Below are 12743 nucleotides of genomic sequence, written 5' to 3'. Positions count from 1 at the left end.
CTCACTGACACTAAATTCAAAGACACATTTGTTTTTTTTTTTCTATCTTATTCATTTTGCTTTTTAAACTAAAGATACATGCGGCCCTTAACAAGTCATTTTTGGTTGATCATTACCACAGTTGCTGGCTAAACTGAATTCCTGATATTTGTTTCTGACCTGCTGTTTACAGTCTTATCTCAGCTGCGCATCAAACCGCTTGAGTGAATAAAATACATGTTATTTGGTTTAGAAGATAGAGACAAGATTTTTACCGTATTGCTAAGAAAGCTAAAAATCCCACCCTTTTTTTGCCAAATAAGGTTAAGATTTCCCAAACTGTTCTTCACAGAATCTAAAAAGTGCAGAACATTTCATTTTTGGTTTCACCAGTCCATATTTGGTGGATTTTAATGCTTGTCTAATTCTAAAGTGCTTCTAATGCTAAAATCTTAGCTACTAAAGATAAACATTAGATGTATGCATTAAAGACAGTAAGAGTATCTAACCCTAACCCAAATAAATGGCCAAATATCATCCAGAGAGAAAGAATCAGACACTTAGTTAATATAGTGTGATAATATTATACATACCATTTATTTATTTTATTATTTTTCATTTTTGATGTGGTTATAGTTTATAGTCTGAAATTAACAACTAACCAACAAGAAAGTAGTTAATTGCCATTTAATAAGTATGAAAGTTAAACAATAAAATTAAATCAAGTTTTTCTGATCAGATGATATAAATAAAGTAGATTTAAGGCATTTTTCTTTGGTTCTAAGGAATCAAACGGCAACTTGGAGGCGAGCTGCAGGAGCATGTAGGAACTCCATGTAATACCTTGTTCAACAATATCTGTTCTCTGGCCTGTTTTCAGTCTTCATGGTAACCAATTGTTGTACTGGCCAATAGGTGGTGGTAGTTTCAACCCTAACCCTTTATTACTTTGGGTTTAGCTTCATCATTAACCATAGCATCAGGGTATAGTTATCACAGAAGACTCATTTTGTTGTCTGAATGGAAAAATGTTTGCTCCTGCCCATTATGAGGTCCAGTTGGATTTAGAGAGATTGCTATGGAAATGATCAGAAAACAAAATCCTACAGTCTGTTACCTTTAAGTGTACAAGTTGTGTCTTCTTACAGCTGTGAATTATACATCTTGTTCTCTAAAGTTGTAGACATAGCACGAAATACTGGTCCTTCTCAAAATATTAGCATATTGTGATAAAGTTCATTATTTTCCATAATGTCATGATGAAAATTTAACATTCATATATTTTAGATACATTGCACACTAACTGAAATATTTCAGGTCTTTTATTGTCTTAATACGGATGATTTTGGCATACAGCTCATGAAAACCCAAAATTCCTATCTCACAAAATTAGCATATCATTAAAAGGGTCTCTAAACGAGCTATGAAACTAATCATCTGAATAAACGAGTTAACTCCAAAGACCTGCAAAAGATTCCTGAGGCCTTTAAAACTCCCAGCCTGGTTCATCACTCAAAACTCCAATCATGGGTAAGACTGCCGACCTGACTGCTGTCCAGAAGGCCACTATTGACACCCTCAAGCAAGAGGGTAAGACACAGAAAGAAATTTCTGTACGAATAGGCTGTTCCCAGAGTGCTGTATCAAGGCACCTCAGTGGGAAGTCTGTGGGAAGGAAAAAGTGTGGCAGAAAACGCTGCACAACGAGAAGAGGTGACCGGACCCTGAGGAAGATTGTGGAGAAGGGCCGATTCCAGACCTTGGGGGACCTGCGGAAGCAGTGGACTGAGTGTGGAGTAGAAACATCCAGAGCCACCGTGCACAGGCGTGTGCAGGAAATGGGCTACAGGTGCCGCATTCCCCAGGTCAAGCCACTTTTGAACCAGAAACAGCGGCAGAAGCGCCTGACCTGGGCTACAGAGAAGCAGCACTGGACTGTTGCTCAGTGGTCCAAAGTACTTTTTTCGGATGAAAGCAAATTCTGCATGTCATTCGGAAATCAAGGTGCCAGAGTCTGGAGGAAGACTGGGGAGAAGGAAATGCCAAAATGCCAGAAGTCCAGTGTCAAGTACCCACAGTCAGTGATGGTCTGGGGTGCCGTGTCAGCTGCTGGTGTTGGTCCACTGTGTTTTATCAAGGGCAGGGTCAATGCAGCTAGCTATCAGGAGATTTTGGAGCACTTCATGCTTCCATCTGCTGAAAAGCTTTATGGAGATGAAGATTACATTTTTCAGCACGACCTGGCACCTGCTCACAGTGCCAAAACCACTGGTAAATGGTTTACTGACCATGGTATCACTGTGCTCAATTGGCCTGCCAACTCTCCTTACCTGAACCCCATAGAGAATCTGTGGGATATTGTGAAGAGAACGTTGAGAGACTCAAGACCCAACACTCTGGATGAGCTAAAGGCTGCTATCAAAGCATCCTGGGCCTCCATAAGACCTCAGCAGTGCCACAGGCTGATTGCCTCCATGCCACGCCGCATTGAAGCAGTCATTTCTGCCAAAGGATTCCCGACCAAGTATTGAGTGCATAACTGTACATGATTATTTGAAGGTTGACGTTTTTTGTATTAAAAACACTTTTCTTTTATTGGTCGGATGAAATATGCTAATTTTGTGAGATAGGAATTTTGGGTTTTCATGAGCTGTATGCCAAAATCATCCGTATTAAGACAATAAAAGACCTGAAATATTTCAGTTAGTGTGCAATGAATCTAAAATATATGAATGTTAAATTTTCATCATGACATTATGGAAAGTAATGAACTTTATCACAATATGCTAATATTTTGAGAAGGACCTGTAATTAGTTACAGTAAAAGCTCAGTCAATTTCCATGTCTAGGATAGAGAAAGGGTTAAACACTGAAAGACGGGGCCATGTGGATCATAGGTAGAGGGTGAGCATTAAGTTGTTGCCAGCAGAAGCTCAGACGATTCCCCTCTCCAGAAAGGTGTCACAGGTAGACACAGAGCCAGGCCAGATGTAGCTTCTAGGAAGAGAAAAGAGAGAACAAGGTTAAAAGCTGAAATAACAGCAAATAATGCAGAATTGGACAGTAGTGTGAGAATGTAGCGAAGAGGGTGAAAGTGGTCATTATGTCCTCCAGCAGCCTAAGCCTATAGCAGCATAACTACAGGGATAGTTTCAGTTCAGATTATTTAGTTAAACGGCGCTTATTTACAACAATGTCGTCTCAAGGCACCTCACAAAGGGTCCCAGTGGCTAGTGGCTCTCTGCAGTGTCCATCTCCCAGCAAACAGCATTCACTCAACTAGCCCAGCCTCCCCCTTAACAGTCGACCATTCATACAAATGGACAAATACAACTGGTTGCAGTAAGATTTTAAAAAAAAGTATTTTTTACAGTCCATCAGTTTTCTGTACTCGCTTATTCCTGTTCAGGGTGTCTAAGACATGGTTCCAGCAGTCATTTACAGAATAACGTGCACACCCTCAACCATACCCAAAACCAAGTTAAAATCCTCAATAAACCTGGCAACCTTCTAGCTGTGAGGGGACAGTGCAAACTGCTATTTTCATACCATGGATCCATCAAATTTAACAATTTGTTCAAAAATGTCAGCTAAATTTAAAAAAAGTTTACAGTTCAAGTAGGTTAATAGTTTTGAAGGTTCACTTGTGTCACTTTTGATCACCAACCAAAGAGGTCAGTTGACTGCAGTCACATCTAAGGATTCTAAAATTTGTTTACAAGCCACCCTCTTGTACAGGATGCCATGGTATTAGCAGAAGTTTCTGAAAGAGCGGTGGGCTATTTGTTTTGGGATAACTGTAGATCATACTTGTTTTAGCCCATTTCACAGAGTTCATTTGTCATGTCATATATTCCACACCTATTGACCTTTTGCTTGTAATGTTTTGCTCCCTGGTGCCAGTTTACCCAGAGATGTCAGCCTCAGTCAGTAAAGTAAGGCGACCTATGCTACCTTTGTTGTAGTGCCCAAGAAGGTTAATGACTTGTTGTGGCTGCATTTGCAATGCAGGATATTTTTTGTTATGCTGGTTTAAAATTTACATTTACAAGTTTTTACTTTTGGTTAAATAGCAGGAAAGATAAAAAATCTAAATTTGTTTTGTGTAAATTAAAAAAAGGAAGCATTTTTTACTGTTATTTTAAAAGAGTAAAAATAAATGTGTCTTTATATGGGTAGATGAGATCAGTACTAGATAACACAGGTTGTTTTTATCATGTTTTTCTTAAACTTCCACCTTTGTCCCAAGGATAATGCATTACAGGTCCTTCTCACAAAATTAGCATATTTCATCCGACCAATAAAAGAAAAGTGTTTTTAATACAAAAAACGTCAACCTTCAAATAATCATGTACAGTTATGCACTCAATACTTGGTCGGGAATCCTTTTGCAGAAATGACTGCTTCAATGCGGCGTGGCATGGAGGCAATCAGCCTGTGGCACTGCTGAGGTCTTATGGAGGCCCAGGATGCTTCGATAGCGGCCTTTAGCTCATCCAGAGTGTTGGGTCTTGAGTCTCTCAACGTTCTCTTCACAATATCCCACAGATTCTCTATGGGGTTCAGGTCAGGAGAGTTGGCAGGCCAATTGAGCACAGTGATACCATGGTCAGTAAACCATTTACCAGTGGTTTTGGCACTGTGAGCAGGTGCCAGGTCGTGCTGAAAAATGAAATCTTCATCTCCATAAAGCTTTTCAGCAGATGGAAGCATGAAGTGCTCCAAACTCTCCTGATAGCTAGCTGCAATGACCCTGCCCTTGATAAAACACAGTGGACCAACACCAGCAGCTGACACGGCACCCCAGACCATCACTGACTGTGGGTACTTGACACTGGACTTCTGGCATTTTGGCATTTCCTTCTCCCCAGTCTTCCTCCAGACTCTGGCACCTTGATTTCCGAATGACATGCAGAATTTGCTTTCATCCGAAAAAAGTACTTTGGACCACTGAGCAACAGTCCAGTGCTGCTTCTCTGTAGCCCAGGTCAGGCGCTTCTGCCGCTGTTTCTGGTTCAAAAGTGGCTTGACCTGGGGAATATGGCACCTGTAGCCCATTTCCTGCACACGCCTGTGCACGGTGGCTCTGGATGTTTCTACTCCAGACTCAGTCCACTGCCTCCGCAGGTCCCCCAAGGTCTGGAATCGGCCCTTCTCCACAATCTTCCTCAGGGTCCGGTCACCTCTTCTCGTTGTGCAGCGTTTTCTGCCACACTTTTTCCTTCCCACAGACTTCCCACTGAGGTGCCTTGATACAGCACTCTGGGAACAGCCTATTCGTTCAGAAATTTCTTTCTGTGTCTTACCCTCTTGCTTGAGGGTGTCAATAGTGGCCTTCTGGACAGCAGTCAGGTCGGCAGTCTTACCCATGATTGGGGTTTTGAGTGATGAACCAGGCTGGGAGTTTTAAAGGCCTCAGGAATCTTTTGCAGGTGTTTAGAGTTAACTCGTTGATTCAGATGATTAGGTTCATAGCTCGTTTAGAGACCCTTTTAATGATATGCTAATTTTGTGATATAGGAATTTTAGGTTTTCATGAGCTGTATGCCAAAATCATCCGTATTAAGACAATAAAAGACCTGAAATATTTCAGTTAGTGTGCAATGTATCTAAAATATATGAATGTTAAATTTTCATCATGACATTATGGAAAATAATGAACTTCATCACAATATGCTAATATTTTGAGAAAGACCTGTATACTCAAAGCTCTAAATATTTTATTAAATAAAGCTCACATAGTTTGTCAGTTTCTTGCTCCCTAAATATAATACAAAATATACTGTGCTCACAGTTTAATTTCTGCTTCTTTGTCATATTTTGATTTTGCCATGCATTAGGTTAGGGCTTACAATTCTAATTCAAATTATCTTAGAACACTCAAACCTCGTTTTGCTCTTATGTTTTCACTGAAGGTCTCAGACCACTAAAAATACACCTATGGATTATATCAACTTTATATATGACACTCAGAAAACTGACTTGAAGGTCTTTAAATTTTTTGATGCATAGAAAACTCTGAATACATTTCTCTGACAGCCTCAGATAATATGAACCCATGTTACCAGACATGTCAAGATTATTTTTAAATGTAGTTTTAGGGGAAAGTAAGTCATAGTTTATCTATGTTCTTACAGGTCCTGTTGCCGTTATCAGTGGTGAAGAAGACTCTGCCAGCCCTCTTCATCACGTCAATCATGGGATCATTACCCCGTGTACTCTGGATGCGGGACCTGACGCAGTCGTGATAGGGATGACCCGCATACCTGTGGTAGAAAATCCCCAATACTTCAGGCACGGACACAACTGCAACAAGCCAACCACTCGTAAGTCCTTCTTGTTGATTCTAATCCAACCAATGCAAAAGGAGATATTTAAGTAACTCTACAAGGCAATAAAATCATACATTGTAAAAAATATTCAGACATGTTGAATTATTTCACAATTTTTGATATGTAACGACCTCCAATTACATGGTATTTATGTTATGATAGAGTGCATTAGTGCATTCATACTGAAGCGTAGGGGAAATGACACATGGTTTTCAACATTTTCACGCACAATTAATTTGAAAAGTGGGGCATCTAATTTGTACTTAGCCCTCTTTACTCTGGTCTACCTAAATTGAATTCTGTTTGCCTACTAAATTGAATTCTCTTTGCCTACTGCCTTCAGAAGTCACCAAATTAGTAAACATGGTCCACCTCTCTGTAATCAAATCTTTGTGTATATCCAGCTGATCTGTAAATGTCTTGCAGGTTTGTTAAAAAACATTACTGAACATCATTAAGACCAGAAAAAGAGTTGGTAAGAAGTTTAGTACAGCCACTAACCTACCAAGACATGGCCGGCCAGCTGAGTCAAACAGCCATAAGATCTTTAGTAACTCTGGAGGAGCTGCTGGGATCTACAGCTGAAGTGGGAGAATATTTTAACAGGAACACTGATAGATGTGTAGTCCAGAATTCTGGTCTTTATTGAAGAGTGGCAAGAAAAACGTAATTGTTAAAAAGGGACACAGCCCTATCTTTAACAAAAAAATTTATTTAAATATATTTTTAAGAGTAGATGGAACTAAAGGACTGAATTTATATAATGCTTTTCTAGTCATACTGATCTCTCAAATTTACCCAATAATACTCACAATCGCTGAGTAAGTAAAAAGCTGAAATTGAACCCAGAATGTTTCAATTGCAGGATAATTACTCTTCCCAGTGAGCCACAGTTACCCCAAAGTCAAGGTAATTCTGAAAGAAAACATCTTAGAGGCTGTGAATGAATTGAGAATGGGGCAGGTATTGAACTTCCAGCAGAACAAGGACCCTAAACCCCTTTGTTTAGGGTTGGTATCTGTGTTAAACACTGAAAAACTGGGCCAAGTGTGTCATCTGTAAAAGGTGAACATTAAGTTGTTGGCAACTGTGACTTGGCCGATGTCCCCCTCCAGGAAGGTGCCATAGCTAAACACAGGCCACGTGTAGCTTCTAGAAAGATAAAAAAACAGAGAGAGAAAATAAAGTTAAAAGCTGAAATAACAGCAAAAAATGGAAAACTGGAGAGTAGTGTGAGAATGTAGCAGAGAGAGTGAAAGTGGTCATTATATCCTCCAGCAGCCTAAACCTATAGCAGCATAACTACAGAGCAGTGGTGGATGCTGGTCTTTCAAGGAGGGGAACCGCAATTTCAGGATCGCTGATTCGCTCATTTCGCTGTCAATCAAAAAGGGATTCAGCCTCAGACAGATCATCCAATCATCATGCAGGAGCTGAGTGTCCGGGCCAGCCGAGGCCAGCCACTGCCCCATAGACCCCCAGAGATGCTGAGCGTCCGATGGGCGGGACAAAGCTCAGTATTTTTGCTTCGCTATTGAACTCACTGTTTAAAGCTCTGTGAAGCTGCGGGAATGAGTGAGAAGAAAGCCGCGTCGTTACCAGCGATAAGAAGCTGATTCTGAACTAAATTTGAGCGCGTTGTAGCACATATTTAGCCATTGACATGTACACATAACAGTATATATTTGATCACTTATTTTTTAACATTTTGGGGGAAGCTGAGCTTCCCTTGCAGTCTTAGAGCAATTGCCACTGCTACAGAGATAGCTCAGGATAACCTAAGCCACTCTAAGCTTTATCAAAAAGGAACGTTTTAAGCCTAGCCTTAAAAGTAGACAGGGTGTCTGCCTCACGGACTAAAACTGGGAGCTGGTTCCACAGGAGAGGAGCCTGATAACTAAAGGATCTGCCTGTTCAGCTGTGTGCACATTTTTTGTCCTTCTAAATGGCATGGTCACAAAGTGGAAAGGTCAAAAGATGGGGGTGGGCGGGGGGGGGGGGGGGGGGGGGGGGGTGTCTTGAAGTTGCTGATCAAGCCCTATTCAGTTTAAACAGAGCATAAATTCAGCTTTAGATGCAAAATGCATCATGTGCAAAGTATATACTGTATGTGTGTTGGTTTGCCGAGGTTACCTGTCTGAATACCAAATATTTCACTGAAACACACTGCTCGCACAAGTTCATGTTCAAGATTCTTAGCCCATAATTATAACACTGCTTATACAGTGTTTATGAATATAAGAGCACCTAGTATTGGTGAAACATAAAACATTTCATACGCAGTTGGATAAAAACGCACACAGTGTTATGTGTTTATGAGAACAGAACAAAAAACTAAACACAAGACTCACATTTACTGTGTTATTAGTTATAAGCTGTTTATGTTGCAAAGCCATCACAAACACAAAACAATCTGTTTAGTCTCAGCTCTGTGCTGATGCATGGCTGATGCATGGCTGATGCATGGCATTAGCCTAAGGTGGAGAAGACCCAGACTCTTCATGCTTTTGGACAAAAACAGCCTTCAGTGTTCCAGCGACTAGTGTTTATATGCTTGCAAACTCCACTTCCCCAAATCACCCACCCTCCATTGGGACTCATGTTCCGAGTTGGGAAAAGACAAGACCACTTTAAGGCCTAATTACTCCCAATTAGAATGGCTGCTCAGGAGAATCAGCAGAAAACAACTGTTCCAGCAGTAACTAGCAGCCTCTTGCCTGTTCCTTCCTATCAAACTGCCTGGATTTTAAGGAAAAAGGCTTGTTCCTCCTGTCTGAAAGCTGGAGGAATCTTTTCCATCACTTATCCTGTCCAGCTCAGACCTGACTCTGTCTCAAAATGGCTGCTGGTCAGGCTAACAGAAGTTGGCTTCTGAGAAGGAGCCAATGGGAGGAGAGGAAATCCCATTTAGAGGTAATAAATAAATGACGGGTCTTATGTATTATGAATTGTATAAATTTTTAATGTCTAGCCGTTGACTGATTTATAATATCTCATGCCTCGGACAGGAGATCTGATTGCAGGGCTAATGAATAAATGACAGTGGGCAGGAGTAAAAACTTCCCCTGATAACTGTGCATGGAGAATTAAAAGTCAGATCATGCGTGTGCACTGCCATAGCTTTGACCTGGGCCTTTTCGTTTTTCTTGGATTTAATTCTACATGCATGCACATAAAAGGAAACCGTAGGAAATGAACCATGAATTCATCACAAGGTCATAATAGCCACTGCTTGTGCCTCTGCCTATCATTCACTGAATACAAATGCCTTCTTCACCCTCAGGACATGCACATAGGGATGGGAAATTTCTCTGTGTATCCGTGTGTAAATCTGTGCTGTGTGTGGGTGTACTGCTAAAAATCAATCTGTGTGTGTACATGGATGTAGGCGTGCTGTCTGTGTGGCTCGTAGGTATATAAAAAAAAAAACAAACATAATGTCACCTTATATTTCCTCACCTCCTCTATGATTTGAGGTGTCAGGGGTCCTTTAATGTCCCTTTGGTTCTCATCGCTGGCCTTGCTCAGCATGATTGTTCTGCACCACTCGCTTTGATACAGTATGTTGTGGCTATGACTGTGCACAACAACTAATCCATGAAATATTCATTCATTTACTTAAAAGCTTCTTATCTGAGAGAATAGCATGCTGCTAAAAGATACACACAAACACAATGTGGGCTGTGGTTGGACAGCTGTGGCACTTGTTTTTTTACTTGCATCCATCAAGAGTTTGCTAACTTGCTGGTCAGTCCCTTGTTGTTGGACTGTGAGTATTTAGATCAGCTCCTGGAATATCAATGCAGAGGTAAAAACTCTGCTGCTGTCTTCCCCTTTCATAACTTAAAACAGACAGTTCAGTATTTTGGCCATCAGAACTCAATCTGAAATGGTAAAAGCAATTATCAGTATACTTAATTACACTACACTTTTAGTCCAAAGCAAAGGTGGACAACTCCTATGTGTCTCTGTCCAAACACACATGATTTAAATGACTGCATCATCTTTAGCCTTCTGCAAAACATTGTGACAGACTAGACACAACAGAGATACATGTAAAGGACACCAGGCCCCGAGGACTGCACTTGCCCATCCCTGTTCTGAAGACTTGAGACTTGACTTCAACTTGTAGTCTAAAGACTACGGATTTGACTGTGTCTTAGTCTAAGGTATCAAGATTTAGATTTGTGGTCTAAATGCTCAAGACTTGAGTTTGATTTGGGGTCTAAAGAATCAAAACTTGACTTAGACTCATGGTATGAAACTCAAGGCTCATAAAGTACCTTTATCTTATTTAACTAGTGTGAAATCATGCTGGTATGTGAGCCACAGTCCACAGCTCTAACAAGAGATTTACATATTAGCCATTTTTCCATTTGGAGCAATTTTTGCTTGTAGTGTTGTACCACATTGTGAGTGAAACCGTGCGATCCGCACGGTTAAATATGAATCTCAAATGAAGTAGAAAACAACAACGCAGCGAGTGAGAAAAGTCAGACACTGCAAGAAAAAGTCCACCAATCATCGTTGCCCAGCAACCTAGCACCCGCCCCTCAAAAATCCCGGGGTGATTTGAAAGTCCTACACCCAGACCAGGACCTTTTATCTGGGAAAGTGTAGACCCGGGAAAATGAACTTATTCAGGTAAAATTGTGTCTACATGCTTTGCAAGTGGGAAAACCTGCAAAATTGGCAGTATATGAAATACTTGTTCTCCTCGCTATATGTAGAGTACCGTTTGGCTTTTAAAAGCATATTTGGGCAATAGTTTCATAATAGTTAGGTAAATCATCTCAGTAAGAGGAAGAAAAAATGCCTCCAAACTCAAGCTAGTACAAATTAAAGTGAAAGAGAAAATAGGAATTTATACATGGGCGTAAACTGTATTTCTTTAAAGTAAAAATCACGTCCTGTTTAATTCATTTTGAAATTTAACATTAATTGGTGTTCACCTATTCTTATTGTTTTTTGTGAAATATTAATGTATATTTATATTTCTAAAGCATTAAATATTATGCTATAGCATATTTCAAAATTATTCAAGTATAGAATTTTTTTTCATGGTGAATCAATAATTGTAAATATTCACGTGTTCAATTTTTTTTCTCAAGGATAAAATACTTGATATGAATTCATAACCTATAGCAATGCAGTGTTATAGGCAGATGATTTGGTTTTCGTTCAATGAAAAACAATTTTACTTTCAGCCATTAGATACTTAAAACTTGACTTGAAAAATGTACATCTGCAGCACCAGTTTTAAACCTTAAAGGGCTATAATGCCAATGGTCCATCTACTATCTGAATTTTCAGCTTTAATTTTTGCTGTTCTAAACAGGCAAGACATAAAAACGATCAGCCTTTTGTTTAGTATTTTTTTTCAAAGAGTTGAAAAAGGTCAGTCCTGGGGAAATGTTGCCGCATTTGGTGATAAAAGCACAGAAGGCAAAGAATAATTCTTTAGCCTAATGATAGATCCATATCTAGCCAGATCTGCAGTATCCCAGCAAATGAGTTTGTTTTATCACCCAACTAGTTCTTTTAATTACGGATTTGTCCCATCCCGCTGGCCAAAATTAGACAACAGCTTTTGATGTTGGAGTGTACTGTAATGCCTTCTATTATATCCATTTTATCAAGAATATAACTCCTGGGCATGGCTCAGACAAACCTCTCCTCTTTGTTCCCTTTTACGTTTGGTAAAACAGAGACATAGTTGTGCTCAAGGTGATGTTTTTGAAGATTTTAATGTTTCAAGTAGAGACCAAGAGTGACTAATGTGGCTGCCTAAAAGCTCCAGAAATGAATTCAAATGGGGACCAGATTGATTGAAAGGCAGTTATCATATTCCAAGCCTATGATTCCAAAAGTAATAGTCTAATTATAGAGAAAAAGCCCAGCAGCCTGGCTAACTGTAAAGTCAAACAACTTGCTTAAGCTTGTTACCCAAGAAGTCCAAAAGTTCCTCAGAAATCTTGGTCATGCAGATTGTAAAGCTTAAACTACTACTACACAATTTAGTAGGTGTTTCAAAGGTGTTTATTATATGTTTTTGCTTAAGACCATCTATGGAAATCAAAATAACAATAAATAAATGTTAGAAACTATTATTATAACTGTAATAATTAATATGTTTATTATATTAGCAATAGTGGGTATAGTGATGCTTTTCTGTTTTAAATAAAAGCAATTACATTACGTTTTACTTTTATGTTTTAAGTGTGTGCAAATTTGTTTTACAGTTCTGGAAAAACTTGTCATAGCAACCCATGTCTACATATACTCGATACACCCCCCCAATGTTTAATAAGGTTGTCATCTACAACAAAGTCTTGTTTTCTGTCTTTTATTAACAAAAATATGTTTAACTTTAAACTTCTATCACTTCCTAATGATTATGACACTACATTGCTATGCTGATTAGATGGTTCT

The 12743-nt window shown here is 39.5% G+C and overlaps 1 protein-coding gene across 1 annotated transcript in view; it reads left to right on the top strand.

The window, feature by feature from the left end:
- The window catches only part of ntrk3b (neurotrophic tyrosine kinase, receptor, type 3b), a 398812-nt gene that overhangs the window by 331040 nt on the left and 55029 nt on the right, over window positions 1-12743 (top strand). The window contains exon 12 of the mRNA XM_047363471.1: window positions 6117-6305. Coding sequence (XP_047219427.1) covers window positions 6117-6305 — 189 coding nt within the window. The remainder of the gene's footprint in view (window positions 1-6116; window positions 6306-12743) is intronic.

Source organism: Girardinichthys multiradiatus, chromosome 4 (genome assembly GCF_021462225.1).
Source record: "Girardinichthys multiradiatus isolate DD_20200921_A chromosome 4, DD_fGirMul_XY1, whole genome shotgun sequence".
Taxonomy (NCBI): domain Eukaryota; kingdom Metazoa; phylum Chordata; class Actinopteri; order Cyprinodontiformes; family Goodeidae; genus Girardinichthys; species Girardinichthys multiradiatus.
Note: the sequence above shows the minus strand (reverse complement) of the source record. Positions and strands in the feature narration are given on the sequence as shown.